The sequence below is a fragment of the Hypanus sabinus genome, unplaced genomic scaffold (genome assembly GCF_030144855.1).
Source record: "Hypanus sabinus isolate sHypSab1 unplaced genomic scaffold, sHypSab1.hap1 scaffold_688, whole genome shotgun sequence".
Taxonomy (NCBI): domain Eukaryota; kingdom Metazoa; phylum Chordata; class Chondrichthyes; order Myliobatiformes; family Dasyatidae; genus Hypanus; species Hypanus sabinus.
In genome coordinates this window covers 38,156-60,093 of record NW_026781541.1, presented here as the reverse complement: position 1 = coordinate 60,093, position 21,938 = coordinate 38,156, and the positions used below count along the sequence as shown (strand labels likewise).

At 45.3% G+C, this 21,938-nt stretch overlaps 1 protein-coding gene across 3 annotated transcripts; it reads left to right on the top strand.

The window, feature by feature from the left end:
- The first annotated feature begins 1,272 nt into the window (after window positions 1-1,272).
- On the top strand, window positions 1,273-19,991 carry LOC132389865 (zinc finger protein 229-like). Of its 3 annotated transcripts, XM_059962425.1 has the most exons (5): window positions 1,273-1,392; window positions 4,984-5,156; window positions 6,358-6,524; window positions 15,089-15,306; window positions 17,180-19,991. In XM_059962425.1, the coding sequence occupies exon 5, from the start codon at window positions 17,588-17,590 to the stop codon at window positions 18,986-18,988; it is 1,401 nt and encodes a 466-aa protein (XP_059818408.1). In that variant the 5' UTR covers window positions 1,273-1,392; window positions 4,984-5,156; window positions 6,358-6,524; window positions 15,089-15,306; window positions 17,180-17,587; the 3' UTR covers window positions 18,989-19,991. The 3 variants fall into 3 exon arrangements, with proteins under 3 accessions (XP_059818408.1, XP_059818410.1, XP_059818407.1); XM_059962427.1 differs by lacking the exon at window positions 15,089-15,306 and having other exon boundaries at window positions 6,362-6,524; XM_059962424.1 differs by lacking the exon at window positions 15,089-15,306.
- The last annotated feature ends 1,947 nt before the right edge of the window (window positions 19,992-21,938 follow it).

Here is a 21,938-nt window from a genome sequence, read left to right as displayed (position 1 = left end):
ACTGAAGACAAAGAGTGGTTGCAGATGGGTCATATTCTGCATGGAGGTCGGTGACCAGTGGAGTGCCTCAGGGATCTGTTGTGGGACCCTTACTCTTTGTGTTTTTTATAAATGACCTGGATGAGGAAGTGGAGGGATGGGTTGGTAAGTTTGCTGATGACACAAAGGTTGAATGTTTTGTGGATAGTGTGGATGGCTGTCAGACTTTACAGCGGGACATTGATAGGATGCAGAACAGGGCTGAGAAGTGGCAGATGGAGTTCAGCCCTGGTAAGTGTGAAGTGGTTCATTTTAGTAGGTCAAATATGATGGCAGTTAAAATGTCGGGACTGAGATGAGGGGAAATGTCTCCACTCCGAGGGTGGTGAATGTCGGTAAATCCCCACCACAGAGGGTGTTGAAGACTCGGTGATCGTCCTCACATAAAACAGAGGCTGGCAGATTTGTGGAGAGCCAAGGGATCGAGAAAATCAAGATCGGTAGAAGCATGTGGCTGAGATGGGAGAGTAGCCTCCATCTTGCTGATGGTTAAAGGGGCCGAACGGCCTCCTCCTGTTGTTTCTCACTTAATGTTTCAGTGTTCCTGTCCAGTGAGGCCAGAGAAATGTGAATAGAAATGAGTGTTTATAAACATAGACTGATTTAAATGACAAACACGAGGAAATTTGCAGATGCTGGAAATTCAAGCAACACACACAAAATGCTGGTGGAACGCAGCAGGTCAGGCAGCATCTACAGGGAGAAGCGCTGTCCACGTTTCAGGACTGACGAAGGGCCTCGGCCCGAAGCGTCGACAGCGCTTCTCCCTGTAGATGCTGCCTGACCTGCTGCGTTCCACCAGCATTTTGTGTGTGTTCACTGATTTAAAAGAAACCAGCTCATTTTATGTGTGGGTCTGAACTGTGTGTCGGGATGGGAAGTGAATCGAGACTATAACTCTGAGAACTCTGTGACCTGGGGCTGGAGGGAAAGGGATCGGGGAAGATATGGTGGGGAAATCTAAATACGTATGGAAATGATATAGGGAAATAATGAAATAATGTGGGAAATGCGGCGGTGGGTAGGGCAGTATGTGAATGGCGAGGAACAGTCACCGGTCACATGGGAGACCCTCCAGCGAAACGTGATCGTGTTTTACCGCAGATCGGCAGCATTTGCAGGTTTGTTTCCGTGGCTCCGCCCATCGCCTGTAACGCAAAAAAGAAGCATACTGCGCATGCTCACAGTGCCGAGCCAGGCAGTGATTTTTTTTTCTTTGTGGAAGTGGGTCAGCGGCGGGTCCGGGTTCGGGTTCGGGATCGGGATCGGGATCAGGAGGGGGTCCTCGCCCCCTTGGACGGGGAGCCGGAGACGGATTATTCTCTGCGGGGCAACACCAACAATTTCCATTCAGTGAGTATTGAAGCCGGTCCCGAGCGGGGTGGTCTGACGTTGGGTAGTGAGTTAACTTTCCCGAACTCAAACAAGAGAAAATCTGCAGATGCTGGAAATGCGAACAACGCGCACAAAATGCCGGAAGAACTCAGCAGGCCGGGCAGCATCTAGGGGAAGAATACAGTCGACATTACCGACATTACTGCCCTTCGGCAGGACTGGAGAATAAAAGGTGGGGGAGGGGAAGGGAGAGAGAAACACAAGGTGATCGGTGAAACCTGAAGGGGGAGGGGATGAACTTTCCCGAACTGGCGGCCTCGCCTCGCTTCCTTCACAGAATCTGCCGGGATCGGTCCGGGTTGTGAGACCTTCACACCGAACCGTCTGAGATGAGCCGCCGCTCAGCCCGTTGTTCTGGTCCTATTAGCAGGATGACGTAAAACATGTTTCTATCTTGTTACTGACAGAGAATTGTAAAATTGCTGTTCTGTGTGTTATCTGAATGTACTTGCCAGTGATGCTGCCACAAGTCAGTGTTTCTCTGTACCTGTACCTTCCCGTACTTGTGCACTTGGCAATAAATTCAACAGGACCTGAGAAATCTCAGTGAGATTTGATTAGTGATGATCATCTTGGCAGCTCGGTAGGTCGAATGTATGCGACAGTACACTGTTAAATGCAAAACCCTGAACAGTGTCGATGATCAGAGGGACCTTAGACTCCAAGTTCATCGCTCCCTGAGAGAGACTGCACAGATTGATCGGGTGGTTAAGAAGACAAATGGCATGGTTGTCTTTATTAGTTGAAGCATTGAGTTCAAAAGTCGGGAAGTTGCGTTGCAGCTTTATAAAACTAGTTAGACCACATCTGGAGTGTTTCATACAGTTCTGGTCTCTCCTATTCTCGGAAGGATAGCGGGGCTTTGGAGTGGGCGCAGAAAAGGTTTACCAGGATATTGCCTGGATTAGAGGGCCTGAGCTGTAACGGGAGGTTGGACAAAATTGTGTCGTTTTCTCCGGAGCCTTGCCGGCTGGGGTGAGACTGGATAGACGTTTAGAAGATTACCAGACGATTAGAAGCCATGTCTCAGAAAGGCAGCGTCCATTATCAAGGACCTCCAGCACCCAGGGCATGTCGTTTTCTCACTGTTACCATGAGGTAGGAGGTACAGAAGTCTGAAGGCTCACACTCAGTGATTCAGGAACAGTTTCTTCCCCTCTGCCATCCGATTGCTAAATGGATATTGAACCCTTGAACACTACCTCACATTTAAAATATATAGTATTTCTGTTTGTTGCACGATTTTTAATTGATTCACAGAAACATAGAAAACCTACAGCACAATACAAGCCCTTCAGCTCACAAAGTTGTGCCAACATGACCCTAACTTAGGAATTACTATGGTTACCCATAGCCCTCTATTGTTCTAAGCTAGTATTTCTTTAATTTTCTCCAGTGTCTCCAGGTACCTATTGTATTGTCTTGCCATAACCATTTCAGACCAGGGAAAAAGCCTCTGACTATCCACATGATCAATGCCTCTCATTATCTTATACACGTCTATCAGGCCACCTCTCATCTTCTGTTGCTCCAAGTAGAAAAGGCCGAGTTCACTCAAACTTTTCTAATAAGGCATGCTTCCCAATCCAGGCAACATCTGCGTAAATCTCCTCTGCACCCTTTCTATGGTTTCCACATGCTTCTTGTAGTGAGGCAACCAGAATTGAGCACATTGGGGTGTGACCAGCATCACATATAGCTGCAACATTAACTCTCAGGTCCTAAATTCAATCCCACGATTGATGAAGATCAATGCATCATATGCCTTCTTAACCACAGAGTCAACCTGCGTAGCAGCTTTGAGTGTCCTATGGACTGGGACCCCAGGATCCCTCTGATCCTCCAAACTGCCAAGAGTCTTACCATTAATGTTATATTCTACCATTATGTTTGACCTAACAAAATGAATCACTTCACACTTATCCTGGTTGAACTCCATCTGCCACTTTTTTGCCCACTTGTTCATCCTATCAATGTCCCACTGAATCCTCGGACAGCCCTCCACATTATCCACAACTCCTCCAACCTTTGTGTCATCAGCAAACTTGCTAACCCATCCCTCCACTTCCTCATCCAGGTCATTTATCAAAATCACAAAGAGTAAGGGTCTCAGATGAACTGTAAATGATTTAGTTGTTTATTTTTATTAATTTATTTTGTTTTTTTTTTCCTTCTATAATATGTATTGCATTGAATTGCTGCTGCACGGTTTTCAAATTTCATGACACACACCGGTGATAATAAACCTGATTCGGATTCTGAGTGGACAGACAATCTATTTTTCCTGGGGGTTGAAATGTCTGATATATTTATGGTGAGAGGAGATGTAAGCAGCAAGTTTGTTTCTTTACACAGAGTGGTGGGTAGCTGGAGAACTCTGCCTGGGGTGGGAGACCCGACTGTTCACGTGATCCCGTTGCCCCTCCCATTTAACAGCAGATGGGCAGCACCTGTGCATCTGTTTCCGAGGACCCGCCCTCCGGATGATGTGACACTCACTTCGCGCATGTTCAATGTCTCCGTCTGGGCGGTGTTTTCTTTTCCGCTCAGTGCTGAAGTGCATCACCTGTGGGATCGAGGGAAGGCTCCTCACCTCCTGGGTGGGGGAGCCAGGGGTTGGAATCACTGTCTGTGGGCTGAAGATATTGCGTTCCCATCGGGGAGTATTGAGACCGATCCCGAGCGGGGAGATCCGACGTTGGCCGTGAGCCCCGAACTGAGGACCAATTACTCATTTATTTTCCGATTATCTGGGCTGGGCAAAAATGTGTAGACTTCACTTAATCTGCATTGAACGATCCAAACCTGGAGCCCAGGCTGTCTTCCACAGAGTTGAAAAGGGAGACCCACTGACAGGTCACGTGAGTCTGTTTACTGTCGATCTGTCCTACCCTTCACTTTGTAATGCAAGATGACGTGGTGTGTGCTCAGAGTCCCCAGATGGGTCAGGGTACTTCCTCTATGTTGTGTTGGGGAATCTGATGTTGGTCACTGAGTCCCGTTAACTTCCCCCAACTCGCCTCGTTTCCTGAGGCTGCTCACATTTGTCCTTGAGCTTTCTGACTGTTGTGTCTTCTCTTGGACTGGGGTGGCTGAGAAAGGAGAACGTCTCAGGTTTTGGGGATCTTTGATTTCACTGCCTGCTTTACCGAGGGACTGGGAAGTCTAGGGGGGAGAGTGGTTTCTGTGATGTGCATGTGGCCAAGTGGTTAAGCAATCTGAAGGTCATGAGTTTGAGCCTCAGGCCAGGCAGTGTGTTGTATCCTTGAGCATGGCACTGAACCACACATTGCTCCTACATGTTTATAGCCCAGATGGATTAAATCACCTGATCCTGTTCCTGTACTACCATGACAGAATGATGGCTCCTTCTTATCCTATATTGTTTTTTGATGTGTGAGGGACAATATAATATTGTTTACTGAGATTATTATATTTGGCTTCAACGTTTAAATTTCAGTGAGTTTTTTTCTTAGTAATATTAAGCAGAAATGTTTGGTTCTCTTTTTCATTGTTACTGTGCTTCATTATCTCTCTGGTTACTGTTAGACCTGTGGTGAGAGGTTTATTGGAAGAAAAACCCCAAATGGAAGCAAACCATGGCTAAAGATGTGGGAACAGCAACAAGTGAACTGGCCCGAGGACTGAGAGCATCAACTGGAGAGAACAACACTGAATCAGCTGACTTGGAGTTCCCAGTGAGTCAGTGAGGAGGAAGTTTGGTGAGTCTCATTTACTCAAACACTGGTTCTTTATACATTACATACCTGTACAATAGAAGATGGGAAACAGTTGTTGAGACTGAATGTGCCCAGAAGAAACATTTATGCCTCTGTCAGACACAGTTGCAATCACACCAGGTCTGGTAATGTGCTTCCAGCAGCCCAACCCTTTAAAATCACTCACATATTGTGGAAGTCAAATCTGGATGAAGTGGTGGAAATCGGGCACAATCTTAAGTTGCTGGAGCTCTGCACTAAAAACTGAAAATGTTTGAAGTCATCCTGACAAAATGTTATTAACCTGAATTGTAAAGATTGTCCCCCTCCCCACAGCTGTTCCTTACCTGCTGAGCAGTTTGGTCATTCCAATTTCTTTTTATTACATTCACTCTGGATTGGTTTATGTTTCCTAAAATGTATCAGTTTTAATGTGGAAGTGGAAATGGCTCACTCTTTGATAGTTGAACAATAAAGTAACCACAACTTTTCCCTGCAAATTACCCTGGTGCCAATTAGTTTGTTATTCCTAGAAATGTGTTCAGTACAGTTGTTGTGAACAAGGTTTACAAGAATAATCTCAGGAATGTTCAGCGTTATGTATGAGGAGCATTTGATTGTTTTGGACCTGTGCTCAACAGAGTTCAAAGGGATGGTGGGGATGGTGGAGGGATGTTTGGTTAAATAAACCTACCAAATACTGAAAATCCTGGATACAGTGGACATGGAGAGGATGTTTCCATTAGACTGTGATCTGATGGCACAGTCTCGGAATAAAGAAGCTTTCCTTTAAAACTGAGAGGAGGAAAAAATTCAGCCAGAAGATGTCTGATCTGTGGAATTTGTTGCCACAGAGGGTGGTTGAAGCTGCCATTTGGGTATACATATGACAGAGATTAACATATTGATGATTGCTGAGCAGCTCAGGGTTACAGGAGGAAGGCAGGAATGTGGTGTTGGAATGAAAATCAGCCATGGTTAAATGGTGAGGCAGACCAGTTGGACCAAATCACATAATTCTGTTCCTGACTGAATGATGGCTCCTCCTTATCCTGTATTGTTTTGTGATGTGTGAGTAACAATATAAAAATGTTTACTGAGATCATTATATCAGCTTTCTACGTTTTGTTCTCAGTAACATTAACCAGAAATGTTTGGTTCTCCTTTTTATTGTTATTGTGCTTCATTGTCTCTCTGGTTAAAGTTAGACCTGCGGTGAGAGGTTTCTTGGAAGAAAAACCCCAACTAGAAGCAAACCACGGCTAAGACAAGGGAACAGCAACAAGTGAACCAGCCCGAGGACTGAGAGCACCGACTGGAGAGGACCCATCTGACTCAGGGTTTCCATTGATTCAGTCAGGAGAAAGTCTGGTGAGTCTCATTTACTCAAACACTGGTCCTTTAGATATTACATACCTGTACAAAGGAAAGTTGGAGATAGTTGGAGGGAGACTGAATGTGCCCAGAAGTACCAGTTATGCCTCTGTCAGACCCAGTTGCAATCACTCCAGGTCTGGTAATGAGCTTCCAGCAGCGCAGCCCTTTAAAACCATTCCCATTCTGTGGAAGTCGAATCCGGATAAAGTCACTCAGAGACCGTACGGTACAAACTCTTTATTCCAAGCACCCGGGGCTTGCTTACTTAGTTGCTCAAACAGGAACAGTCTGTGACTGTTCCCACCCAATCCACTAACTGACTAACAATTCCCCTTACACCACAGATATATCCATCCAGATACCCCCACAAGACAGGCTATGTACTACATGACAGGCTGGAGCCCCTAAAGACAAACTACAAAATAGTCATAATGGTTTACCCACACTGAACAGACTGAAGTTATCCTATCTCTACATGTGAATGCGCAAGGAGATAAGCATCCGGAAACCCTAGCTAGCTACCCTCAAGAAGAAATATGGCTCAGCATGGCTTAGTACATCTATTGATCATCAGCAGTTTCTTTCAGAAAAACAGGCTGCTATTGTTTAACAAAGTGTTAACCATTTTACACACTTTATCCTTCCCTCCTTTTGATCATTACATTATCAACAATGCAGTAACTTTTTACAGAGAAAGCATCTGACGACAGCATTGACTTATCAGTGGGTAAAGGCAGTGTACAACAGTAATTACAATAAAGATATATACAAATATTAGGCCATAATGCAGTCTTATTCCCCACATATTACCAAATAGGCCTTCAAAGATCACCCGTGTAATCGGTGAACCTGTGTAAATCCTGCCCTACTTTCTTGATGCTGTCAATCTCCTGTTCAGTGTGCTCGGAGAGGGGTGTAATGTTAGTAGATTCATTAGGGGATATACGTGCAGCATTCTGTGTCAATGACAGCACAGGTTCCCTCTTTCTCAGCTGGGATAAACTCTAAAGCCGTACGATTCTGTACGACTGTTTGCCAGATTGCAATCATTTCAGTGGATATTTCCATTACTTGGGCCTGTGTTTCTCTCAGGGCCCCTGCAGTATTGTGGCCAGCTCCTCAAGTGCTGTATACAAATTGATTATCTCTAATGAATTCCTGGCTACTCCATAGGAGAGAAAAGTAATCATTCAAAATCAAGCAGACTCAGTTGTTCCTCTCGGCTGCTGGGCGCCTGCAAGTATGGCCAGGATGCATGTTTCCCAGTATTGGAAGTTCCATTTGATGGGGGCCAGAGACACCATCCCTGAAAACACTGACAGCCGCAGTTATCTCTGACTGGACCACAGGTCCTCATCTCACTTCCCTGGAAGTTATTTGAAAAAGCCCGGGCTGAGAGTTCCTCACTCTGGTTGAGCAGGATTACTGACATTGGAACCACAGTTTTACCATGCTGTGGAATTTCAGCACAAACCCAGCAGGCACCTAGTTCTACCTGTTTGGCATAGGTATGACAGAAAGATGGAAATGTTGACATGGGTGCCCCCGGATGCTGGGGTGAGCCCTCTCAAAGACATAACCATGAACACCACTAACAACCAATACGTTTTCCATTAGTCTAAGAGAGACCTTCTACACAGTTCCTTCAGTAACATGTTTGGCACCTAATTGCTGTATCCACCGAGATTGCCCCTTCAGTTTCACACCCATGTAAGTGGTCAGCAACACCTAATATGGTCCTCTCCACCGAGGTCCAAGGTTCCCTCAATCCCAGTTGTTTGTCAGGAAAAAAGTATCCCAGGTTCCATGGTGGGATAGTCACTCCTCTCTGCAGAGTAATTCTCTTCCTTGTAAGTCTGTCGTACCTGTGAATGTATGCTTGGAAAATTTTGGATAGTTGGCATATAAATTTCCCCATGTCTTCCCCTTGGGTATGAATATCCAATTTTGTTGGTAGACTTTCTGGGAGCAATGGTACAGAAGGTCTTAGTCCCCAGAGTGTCCTCATGGGCCATCCATAAATAATTTCAGCTGGTGAAAAATCTGTTTTCCCCTGTGGAGTAACCCTCATATGGAACTGGTAGGACTTTCAACTGAGTCCATTCTCCACTGTTAGTTTGGCCAATTTACTCTTCAGAGTGCCATTGGCTCTCTCCACTGTGCCAGCGGCCCGTGGGTGGTGTACAAAGTTGAATTGTTGCTGGATAGCTAGTTCATTACATACGCCTTTGTTTACTTTCATCACGAAGTGTGGGTCATTGTCAGAGCTCAGCATCTCTGGCAGGCCGTACCTGGGAATTATATCCTGTAATAATACCTTCACAACAGTCATAACAGTATTGTTGGTAGTTGGAATAGCTTCAACCCATCTACTAAACACATCTATAATAACTAAGCAGTATCTATAGCAATGTACTCTAGGCAATTCAATAAAATCAACTTGTAGACACGAAAAGGTCCACCTGGCAAGGGACTCGTACCCAGTGTGCAGGGTACAGGTTACCAACCATTCCCTCCTTTCCCAGGTGTGTATAATTACATATATAATCGACCAATATTGGTAAAAACTGTGTAGGAACACAAACCTGTCCCACTGGGTGATCCAAAAACCTAGGTCGGGGTCTTTCTGGCACCCCATCTGGGACCACAGTTTTCGCTTCTCCTCAGAGAAAAAACAAAACAAAACTCGAGGTAGCTGTAGAGCGGTGAGTAAGTTGTTTACAAAGGTGGCATTACTAATGGGGTGGGCAGAGAAAGTCAGGGATCCCCACATTCCCAGAGAGCCCAGTAGTCATGTACAATTCCAAATGCATAATGGAAGTTTGTGTAAACGTTCCCACTTTAGTCTGTTGCTGGGATACAGGCACGAGTCAGAGCAAACAGCTCAGCCTTCTGGGCGGAGACAGCTGCTTCAAAAGAGGCCTGCTCAATTACTTCACTGCCCATCACTATTGCATAGTCAGAATATTGTTATCCTGCTGGATCCACAAAAGAGCTTCTATTCTCATAAAAATTTGCCTCGGGATTGAGGGGATATTGCTAAATGGATGGGAGAGTCTGTCCTTCTTTCATGGTGATCCAGACAGGGGGGCAGTTGGTGCGACAGACTTCTTGGCCTGAAATTGCACAGAGATGGGGTACAGCATGGGATTGGCCACCATTAAAAGGTTTTCTTACCAGATATCCCGTCTTCACCATAGACTCCTTCCTATATTGGACTAGACCAGGCATGGGCAAACTACGGCCCGGGGGCCATATGCGGCCCGTTAAGCTTTTTAATCCGGCCCGCAGAACTTGATGAAATTATATTAATAAGCCTTGTTAACGTTTTTTCCCCGCAATTCTGGTGTTTTCCCAATAGACGACGCACTCTATATACAGTTGTGGCGACCCATTTCCTGGCACATCCGAACCGGCTCACAATTAGCCAGCGTTCCGGCTAAGGGAGATAGCCTGCGGGGATTTGTGAGCACAGAGCTTTGGAGCCTCTGCGCCACGGGGGGCAGGTTGAGGGAGGCTTAAAAGTGAAGCTGGGGATTTCGAATAAAGTTTTTTTTCTTCGACTGCAGTTACCGACTCTGTGTCGTAATTTTAGCGCTGCATGTAGCACACCACTACACATTGACCTTTGTTGAGGTGCAGCGTATTACTCCAGATTTGCACTTTACTCTTTGTTCGGCTCGACCTATTTGTGTGAACAGGCGTTCAGCGTCATGAACATCAACAAAGCCAGCCACAGATCCAAGTTAACTGACCAACACCTCAGATCCATCCTGAGAATCGCCACAACAAAACTAAATCCAGACTTTGATGCGCTGGCTAAAAAGGGAGACCAACAACATTGTTCCCACTGAAATTAAAAATAAGTTTCTTCGTTGTGTTATGTAAAAAATGCATTTGAAAATATTTTTTTCAATACGCATTACATGCTACGTCATTGCTGTTAAGTGATGGACATGAGTAGTGTGCAGGTGCACGTACGTTCTCAAGATAAAAAATGCGCTCCAGATCAAATAACGCGCTCTGCATACTGGCGCGCTGTCATTGTTCTGTCCTTGTGCTGGTCATTGTTGAGTTTTGGCACAGGGGACTATTGAATAAGAAGGAGCAGGACAAGTAGACCTGCATCTCCTACCGTTTTTGAAATAAAGACAGGCAGGAGGAGAGTGATGATGATATTATCTTGAAGGATAACAGAATTTTCAGTGCTTTAAAATAGTAACTGTTACTATTTAAAAAAGCTGTATTTTATTCATTTAATTTTCAGTGTTTTAAAAGTCATTTCAATAAATAGCTAAATACCATGGGACTTCAAAGACAGATATTTTGTTGTAATGCATTTTCAATTGAAATTAAAGCACATGTTGTCTACATATCCCATGATATTTTATTTTCTCTTATGAGGTGTATTACCAAAACACTCCGTCCATCTGCTCCTGGTCCGGCCCCCCCTGTCAAATTTTAGAACCCTTTGTGGCCCACAAGTCAAAAAGTTTGCGCACCCCTGGACTCGACCCACAGTCTCCCTCGGTGCTGAAGGCTTGTTTTGTTAGGGTGTAGGGCAGGAACCCTGGGCTCTTTGGCTTGAACCCAGTGCAAATCCTAATGGTGGTATTGTAGCGGTGTGCTACACGCAGCGCTAAAATTACGACACGGAGTCGGTAACTGCAGTCGAAGGAAAAAACTTTATTCGAAAACTTCAGCCTCACTTTTAAGCCTCTGTCAACCGGCCCCCCATGGCGCAGAGGCTCCAAAGCTCTGTGCTCGCAAACCCCCGTAGGCTATCTAATTGTGAGTCGGTTCGGATACGCTAGGAAATGGGTCGCCACAGTATGGGCAACTACCAGTTCTGCCTGTCGCCAAAGGAAATCCGGAAATTCGGCCAGTAATGCAATACCGTCTCTTTCTTTAACCTCTCTAATCACCGTGACTGGGAACTTCTGTCCCTCGGGGGATGCATAATATTGGCTTTCCTCAGTGGCGCACCCCGTAGGGTCAAAGCGCAGAGTCACATGAGGGTTGGCTGCTGGCAGAAGGAGTGGAGTCCAATTTAATTGCCCTCCTCCTGGGGGTCAGAAACTGGGGAAGCTGTCGGTTGTTCACCTGACAAGGGTGACAGCATTGACTGTGCAAAGAATCTCGACTTCCAACGGACAGAGCAAGTCTCTCCCTGCGAGATTACACCCCCCGTCTGGTGGTGACTGTAAATGAAACCTCACACTGGCTCCCCTGGAATTCCACCTGCAGAGGCTGGGTACGTGAATATGTACGTTCCGTGCCTTCGAACCCTAACAGAGTGATTGTAGCGTCTGATAGCTGGAATCCCTTTTCCGATACTATTTCCTGATCGAGAGTGGAAAACTGACTGTAAATGATTTATAGATAAGTGAACAGAAAAAAGATTGTTTAAGACAAATGTAAGTCCCTTTCAGTTCGAAACAGGTGAATTGATCATAGGGAACAAGGACATGGCAGACCAATTGAATAACTACCTTAGTTCTGTCTTCGCTAAGGAGGACATAAATAATCTTCTGGAAATAGTAGAGGACCAAGGGTCTAGTGAGATGGAGGAACTGAGGGAAATACATGTTAGTAGGGAAGTGGTGTTAGATAAATTGAAGGGATTAAAGGCAGATAAATCCCCAGGGCAAGATGGTCTGCATCTCAGAGTGCTTCAGAAAGTAGCCCAAGAAATAATGGATGCATTAGTGATAATTTTTCAAAACTCCTTAGATTCTGGATTAGTTCCTGAGGATTGGAGGGTGGCTAATGTGACCTCACTTTTTTTAAAAAATGAGAGAGAGAGAAACCGGGGAATTATAGACTGGTTAGCCTGACATTGGAGGTGGGTAAAATGTTAGAGTTTGTTTTGAAAGATGTAATAACAGCACATTTGGAAAGAAGTGAAATAATAGGACAACATGGATTTGTGAAAGGAAAATCATGTCTGGCGAATCTTAAAGAATTTTTTGATGATGTAACTGGTAGAATGGATAGGGGAGAACAAGTGGATGTGGTATATTTGGATTGTCAAAAGCGCACGGTACTGGGGGTATGGTATTGAAGTGGATAGAGAATTGGTTGGCAAACAGGAAGCAAAGAGTGGGAATAAATGGGACCTTTTCAGATTGGCAGGCAGTCACCAGTGGGGTACTGCAAGGCTCTGTGCTGGGACCCCAGTTGTTTACAATAATGATTTATACGATGGAATTAAATGCAGCGTCTCCAATTTTGCAGATAACACAAAGCTGCGTGGCAGTGTTAGCTGTGTGGATGCTAAGAGGATGCAGGGTGACTTGGTGAGGTTAGGTGAGTAGGCAAATTCATGGCAGATGCAATTTAATGTGGATAAATGTAAGGTTATTCACTTTGGTTGCAAGAACAGGAAAACAGATTATTATCTGAATGGCTGATTAGGAAAAGGGGAGGTGCAATGAGACCTGGGTGTCATTGTACACCAGTCATTGAAAGTGGCCATGCAGGTACATCAGGCAGTGAAAAAGGCAAATGGTTTGTTGGCATTCGTAGCAAGAGGATTTGAGTACAGGAGCAGGGAGGTTCTACTGCAGTTGTACAAGGCCCAGGTGAGGCCACAGCCGGCGTACTGTGTGCAGTTTTGGTTTCCTAATCTGAGGAAAGAAATTCTTGCCATAGAGGGAGTATAAAGAAGGTTCACCAGATTGATTCCTGGGATGGCAGGACTTTCATATGAAGAAAGACTGGATCAACTAGGCTTATACTCGCTGGAATTTAGAAGATTGAGGGGGGATCTTATTGAAACGTATAAAAATCTAAAGGGATTGGACAGGCTAGATGCAGGAAGATTGTTTCCGATGTTGGGGGAGTCCAGAACGAGGGGTCACAGTTTAAGGATAAAGGGGAAGCCTTTTAGAACAAAGATGAGGAAAAACTTCTTCACACACAGAGTGGTGAATCTGTGGAATTCTCTGCCACAGGAAACAGTTGAGGCCAGTTCATTGGCTATATTTAAGAGGGAGTTAGAAATGGCCCTTGTGGCTAAAGGGATCAGGGGTTTGGAGAGAAAGCAGGTACAGGGTTCTGAGTTGGATGATCAGCCATGATCATACTGAATGGCGGTGCAGGATTGAAGGGCCTAATGGCCTACTCCTGCACCTATGTTCTACGTTTCTATGTGTGGACATTTAAAATCTCCCACAATCACAACCTTGTGCTTACTGCAAATATCTGCTATCTCCTTACAAATTTGCTCCTCCAATTCGGTGGTTTACAATACACCCCTATAAGTGTTACTATACCTTTCCCATTCCTCAATTCCACCCAAATAGGCTCCCTAAATGAGCCCTGTAATCTATCTTGTCAAAGCACTGCTGCAATATTTTCTCAGACAAGCATTGCAATACCTCCCCCCTTGCCCTTCTGAAACAACAAAATCCAGGAATATTTAGTTGCCAATCACACCCCTCCTGCAACCATGTTTCACTAATAGATACAACATCATATTTCCAGTTATCAATCCATACTCTAAGCTTATCCACCTTTCTTACAATGTTCCCAGCATTAAAATAGATGCATTCAAGAAACATTCCACCTTTTCCTCTCTGTTTATCCCTAACGGTGCAAACAACTTTATTATCTCTTTTTTTTCCTTCTCCCGTACATCATCGGTCTGAGCGGTCCTACATCAGGGAGGATGTTTAAGTCATCTCTGTGTTAAAAGTTTAGCCATCACGGTGACTGAAGGCAGCTGCAGGATCATGAGGGATGGTTCTGATTCTGAAGTTCTTGTGGCTGCTCGTCGCACCCAGGACTGAACCCTGGTCACTGAGCATTGGAGGACTCCGTTCTGCTGATGTTAGTCTTAATCTAGATTGGTGTTTAATATTGTGGATCTGTGAAAGATAAATCAGTTCTGTATCAAATCCCGTGTCTCAGGTACTTACTGTCTCTACCACACTCAGAATGTACTCTAAAAAGGCCACTCAGCCCATCTGGTTCCTGCCCATGTTTCTGTTCCATATCCGTATATCAAAATCTCTCCCTGCCGTTCCCCTCTCACTCTCCCTGAGATGACAGGTTGCAACTAGTCACCACTCTGTGGGATAGGAGATTTCCCGTGAACTGCATGGAAACATATAAATGCACAACTCATTACAGATGCTTTGTCCCACATTGCTGTGCCGACCATGTATCTTACTCTAGAAGCTGCTTAGTATTACCCTGCCGCATAGCTACCTATTTTCCTAAGCTCCATGTACCTATCTGAGAGTATCTTAAAAGACCCTATTGTATCCACCTCTACCATCGTCGCTGGCAGTGCATTCCACACACACACCTCTCTTTGCTTAAAAAACTTGGCTCTGACGCCTCCCCTGTACCTACTTCCAAGCAGCTTAAACCTATTCCCCCTCATGTTAGCTATTTCAGCCCTGGGAAAAAGCCTCTGGCTATCCACACGACCAATGCCTCTCATCATCTTATACACCTGCATGATTTTGTCCCGGGTGAAAAAGACGATGAGCTCACTGTGGTTTTGACGTTCTCTCTCTCTCTCTCTCTCCTTGTGAATGATGTCACAGCCCCACCTCAGTGAAGCACTTAAAGCGACACTCACTATAAGTGAACCTGGGGTCTCGAAACACAATGCACCTCTAAAGTCTGACAGCAGAGTAGCGAGTGAATCTTCGATGGTGCAGAGTCAAAAACCTAAAGTTGCTCCAGAGAGAGATGGGGTCCAGTGTTTACGAGGAGGAGGAGGAATCAGGAGGAACCAGCAGGATGTGACTACAAAAGAAAGGTCAGAAACATTTGGAAACTGGTTGACCGAAAAAAATGGTGGTTAATTTCAGGCAGCAAATGTGGAGAGGAATAAAAAGACAATGTTTAGGCCGAGCCCCTTCAGCATGCCTAGCCTGTGTACTTCGCTGCTTAGTTGCTCTCTGAATTGCAGAGTTCCTCCAGCTTTTTGTGCATGTGTGTGTCTCTGTATTTCCAGCAACTGCAGAATCTCCTGTGTTTTATAACAGCATTGTACTTTGGCATTAGATACACGTTGATATTGAGTATATTGTTTATGGGAGCCACTTTCTGTGTTAAAACAGCTGCAGATTTTTTCTAAACACACTATAAAAAAAAATGAGGTATGGTCATTGAACCAGTGCTTGCAGAAATGTTTAATGGCACCGTGATGTGTCAGAGGGCCATGCGTTAAGAATTTTGCTGGCTCTAAAGTGCAGATGAAATATGCAGGCGTCAGGCTGAGGCCATCCCTGAGTATCACGTATGCGTGCAGTACACAGAAGGCCTTGAAAATGTCGGGTACAGATAAGAGCAATTCTCTGTGTTTTTATCTTAAACACTGACTTCAGGACAATTCCTGTGAAATCCGGACACCATGGCCAACAATCCCGGGACAGTCCTGCTCTCGTCCCTGTCTCTCAGCCACATGATCCATACATGGGCCCCGGGGAGCTTCCGGCTGCTGAGGGAATGGGAACCGATGGATCTCTCAGATAGAGCTGAGCTCCAGCTATAATAAAGGCAAGGATTAGCAACTCAGAGAAAGGGAACAAAATCTTTTACATCACCAGTTGAGAAAATCACCTTTGTTCTACCTCCAATCACTAACAAGAGAAAATCTGCAGATGCTGGAAATCCAAGCAACACTCACAAAATGCTAGAGGAATTCAGCATTAGTACTCTTTTCCATAGATGCTGCTTGGCCTGCTGAGTTCCTCCAGCATTTTGTGTCTGTTGCTTGTTCTACCTCCTCTTGTTCTGGACTTTTCTATCCGTGAGAACATGTTTTGTCCCATTCTCTCTGGGTATGTAATGATATCAAACACCTTTGTCATGGGCAGCAAGTATCTTTCACATCCCAAATGTGCCAGACTCCAATGAGACAGACTCCTGTCCTTCCCTTCATATTCATTGGCATTGCCATCACTGAGTTCACCACTGTCAGTCAATGGGGGAGGCTTCAGGGGAATACTGGTGATACTCGTGTGTATTCTGGTGTTGCAGTAGTTGCTGGAGAATTTGCAAATGGGTAGAAGTGGAGTGATATTTGGAAATCTGACTTTTTAAAGTGTAACTTAGCAAGCAAACCTCATATGGACAATATGCAAAAAATTTTGGTGAGAAAATCCTTCATTACCCATTACAGGCCAGCTACATAGGTTGTGTGAGAGTGCAGATGAACTGGATCGAACCCAGAGGAGATCAATGTTCCTATTGACAGTGATTTGCCAGCTCTTAAAATGAATACCTCTCTATAAAAATTCACTGTGCACATCTTGTCACTGGGTAAAAAAAAAATGCACAGTGCAAGATTTATGTACACACTGGTTATTACAAGTTAGAGGGTGTATTGGAGGGTATGGAGGGTAGATGGGAAGACCTGTAGTGTCCCTGATGCCCTCACTCCCAAGATGTGCATCCAGCTGCAGTTTGTAACCCTGCACTGTAAGGAGTTGGAACTTGAAATGCATATGGGAATAGATGGTCATTCCAGATAGCAGCACTCTGCCCAGTCAGGAGATGATTTATCTTCCAACTTGAGTTTAACCTCACTGTAACAGTGTGATACTAAATCAAACCTTGGCAACTCAAGTAATCTCATCTGAAATGTTGTCCTACACCCATTGATGGATTTTGTCAATCTTTTACAGGATAAAAAATGAGAAGAAATTTGTCTCCAGGAATCTCAAACACGACACGCCAGTTTTGCTGTCTCCGTCTAGATATTTAAGAGGTGGAGCAAGGGATTCAATCAACCGTCCTTCCTGCTCAGACTATGCGGAGGGATTCACTTGGTCATTTGAACATCTAGCAAGCCCGTCATTTTACACAGGAGAAAGGCCTTTCACCTGCTCAGACAGTGGGAATGGATTCACTCAGTTATCACAATTGAAAGTATATCAGCAAGTTTACAATGGGCAAGGCCATTCACCTGTTCTGTGTGTGAGAAAGGATTCTGTCGGGCAACCCACTTGTGGACACACCAGTCAGATGACACTGGGCAGAGGCTGGTCATCTGCTGAATTTCGGGGAAGGGATTCTTTCGGTCTTCTGACCTAATGGCACACCAGCGTGTTCACACCAGGGCGCGGACATTCACCTGCACAGTCTGCGGGAAGGGATTCACTGCATCATCCAACCTACAGAGACATCAGCGAGTTCACACCGGGGAGAAGCCATTCACCTGCTCAGAATGTGGGAAGAGATTCACTCAGTCATCCAACCTACAGAGTCATCAGCAAGTTCACACTGGGGAGAAGCCGTTCACCTGCTCAGACTGTGGGAAGAGTTTCACTCGGTCATCCCGACTACTGGCACACCAGTCAGTTCATACTGGGGAGAAGCCATTCACCTGCTCAGTCTGTGGGAAGGGATTCACTCAGTCATCCCACCTACTGAGACATCAGCGAGTTCACACCGGGGAGAGGCCGTTCACCTGCTCAGTTTGTAGGAAGGGATTCACTGATTCATCCGCACTACAGAGTCATCAGCGAGTTCACACTGGGGAGAGGCCATTCATCTGTTCAGTCTGTGGGAAGGGATTCACTCATTCATCCCATGTACAGAATCATCAGCGAGTTCACACTAGGGAGAAGCCATTCACCTGTTCAGAATGTGGGAAGGGATTCACTCAGTCATCTGACCTGCAGAGACATCAGAAAGTTCACACTGGGGAGAAGCCGTTCACCTGCTCAGAATGTGGCAAGGGATTTACACTGTCATCCTACCTACAGAGACATCAACGATTTCACACTGGGGATAAGCCATTTACCTGCTCAGTCTGTGGGAAGGGATTCACTGAGTTATCCACACTACAGAGACATCAGAGAGTTCACACTGGGGAGAAGCCGTTCACCTGCTCAGTCTGTGGGAAGAGATTCACTGATTCATCCCACCTACAGAGTCATCAGCGAGTTCACACTGGAGAGAAGCCATTCACCTGCTCAGACTGTGGGAAGAGTTTCACTCGGTCATCCCAACTACTGGCACACCAGTCAGTTCATACTGGTGTGAAGCCATACACCTGCTCAGTCTGTGGGAAGGGATTCACTCTGTCATCGACCTTACTGGTACATCAGCGAGTGCACACAGGGGAGAAGCCGTTCACCTGCTCAGACTGTGGGAAGGGATTCACTCATTCATCCAGCCTACAGAGTCATCAGCGAGTTCACACTGGAGAGAAGCCATTCACCTGCTCAGTCTGTGGGAAGAGATTCACTCGGTCATCCCACCTACAGAGACATCAGCGAGTTCACACTGGAGAGAAGCCATTCACCTGCTCAGTCTGTGGGAAGAGATTCACTCGGTCATCCCACCTACAGAGACATCAGCGAGTTCACACTGGGGAGAAGCCGTTCCTCTGCTCAGTCTGTGGGAGGGGATTCACTCAGTCATCCCACATACAGAATCAGCGAGTTCACACTGGGAAGAAGCCGTTCACCTGCTCAGACTGTGGGTAGAGTTTCACTCGGTCATCCCAACTACTGGCACACCTGTCAGTTCATACTGGGGAGAAGCCATACACCTGCTCAGTCTGTGGGAAGGGATTCACTCAGTCATCCCACCTACAGAATCATCAGTGAGTTCATGCTGGGGAAAAGCCATTCACCTGCTTAGACTGTGGGATAGGATTCACTCAGTCATCACAACTACTGGCACACCAGTCAGTTCACAGTGGGGACTTGCCATTGTTATGAATCCCTGGGTTTCCTTTGCTGTGGACTCTCATTTTAAGAGAGAGAGATTAAGAAGATGAATCAGTCTGACTTGCAGCCTGTGTACATCGCTCAGCTTGTTAAGTTTTAACCGAGGACACAGACACTCAGAGTCAAATGGAGACGAAGGAGGAAAAATGGAAAGATTGAAACCAGGGATCTAGTGACCAAGGGTCACTGTTTAGAAGTTTCCTATGCCCACAAGGTTGGGTTAATTATCGATTCATGTACATCAAATGTGTGGATGTCACATTGTTTGATCCATGGGAGTGGATCTCATTTGGGATATCTTGTGGAGACCACTTATGTGTTAACCCTTGACTGGCTGTGGTGTGGTAGTTCACCTGAAAACATACCCCTTGTGACAAGTCACTTTCGGTGATAATCAGTATGTGGATTTGGAATGATGACGGATAAATTCTACAGTGACTGTTCTTTCATTTTACCACCATGGAACCTGAGGAATGTACACATTTACATATCTACATATTATCTACATAATATCGACATTTTTGCCTTCTCTTGCCATTTATCCTGGATTACAAATCTCTCTCTCTTATCGCCTATTCTGTAGTTGAACTGAACTTTCATACTTTACCCTCTCAAGACTCCGAGCCTTGTTTCCCCCCGAGCTCAATAGTTTGGGAGTTATATTTACACACATTTATAAATGTACCACTATTAACTTCTGATTATCTTGTTTAAGTTGCAATATTACAAGTAGATTCTAATAAAGACAGATTTAACATCAAAACCAGACTCCAGGTGTAGTCTATTGCTGCTGGCTTGTTTCTAAAGCATTGTGGTTCATAACAAATTTGGGGCCTGCGTCTGGGATATGAACACATTTGGTGGCTATTGATCGATGAATTATCAGTTTGATTGGGGAAATCCCTTTTGATTTATTTGTGTGTGGAAATCAGCAGCAATGGACATTTATAAATTTCTGGAAGCGCCAACCCCTGAGGCATTAAGAAAAGCCAAAAAGAATGAATTGCTGACTGTTGCTAATGGGCTGAATCTTAAGCAGGTAAGGGGGTGTGAAGGACCAAGGCAACCATAAAATGGGAGAGGAGGTAAAGGTAAAACAATAGGGGTTTTATTATAAAATATCGGCATCCACCCCCTTTTTCAGAGACTGGGATCCCTGTTTCTACCGGTAATGATGTTGGGCATTTCAATGTGTTCACCTCTCAGTCCGCGATTCTCTAAATGAAAGGGTTATCACATTTGATCTTTCTTCATATGATGACCCAACCATTTCAGGGATGAGTCTGTTGAAACTTTATTGCACACTCTATAACAAATACTCTCTAACCACTTGGTTAATCATCTGTGCAAAAAATGTTCATCTTCAGCAGCCCCGTGTTGCCCCAAACACTCACCTCCTACCCCCGTCATTGGCCCCACTTGCAGGTCAACCGTCTGCTGGTGTTTCCCCCCCCCCCCCAATGTAAATCCCTCTGTTCGCCTCCACTGTGGGCTCAGATATTTCCACAGATTTCCACCGGGACAAACATATTGCCCGCCCCCTCTCACACTATCTTTTTCCATTCAATAAAATCCCTCCTCTCCCTCCCCAGGGAACTGGCATCAAACCGATGGGCCGAGTGGTCTCCTCCTACCTCTCGGCGACACATAAGACTCCGGCCGCAGCAGACGCTTCACAAACACCCCAACTTCCCTTGGAGGGAAATGGAAATAAATCAAAAAACGGACATTTACTCCACTGTGATGTGGAGTTTGAGGCCGGAGCGGGAGGCTATCTCAGCGGGGGTAACACCCTCTGGACTTGTCCACCTCTGCGACTGGTGGTAACAAGTGATTGACATCGCTTTGGATCAGAGGGAATAGCGCAGCCCCTGAATCCTCAGTTGACAGCTGTGGGGGACGGCTGATCACGTGACTATTAGCCCAGCTATTAAACTGTTAAAGCCCGAGCTCAGCAGCGCATGGATGACGTAAGACACTGTGCACGTAAGGGCAGATCCCAGTGTGTGAAGCCCATGCGTGACGTCAGCCACGAGGGGGGTCTGTGTGACATCACCTGTGGGGAAGCGCTCGTATTAAAATGCACCTCAATGTGCGTTTCTTATGATTTCAGAGGGACAAGAACATTAATCACGGGTTTCATTACTGAATCCAGTGTTGTGAGATGTAAAGTTCCCTGTTATGTGTCCGGCTAGGCCGTGTTGTTTGGGGGCTATTGATCGATTAATTATCTATTTGATTGGGCATAACCCTTTTGATTTATTTGTGTGTGGAAATCAGCAGCAGTGAATATTGATAAATTTCTGTAGGTTGGATGACTGAGTGAATCCCTTCCCACGTACTTCCTCATCCAGGTCATCCACACTTGGTCTTCCTGGAATCATTCTTTGACACTTCTCCGGACCCACTCCAATACGAACACATCTTTTGCTCAGATAATAAGTCGGAAGTACAGGTCGGAATCTGCTCACAATACACCAACAGTGATCTGCCCAATGCGTTATAAAGCTATAGTATCGCATCCTTGCTCTTATATTGCTAACATTGCAGTTGTCATCCTTAATCAACTCAATCTACAAGCAAATCTTTAGGGCCTCTTGCTCAAGGACTTACAAGCACTTATGCACCTCTAATTTTTTCAAGCTTCTCCCATTTATTTTTTTTCTACGCCCAATTACTTCTACCAAATGTACATGACTTGCAT

Excerpts from the sequence above, each read along its gene's own strand:
- LOC132389865 (XM_059962427.1), top strand. The coding sequence starts at position 17,588 with ATGGCACACCAGCGTGTTCACACCAGGGCGCGGACATTCACCTGCACA.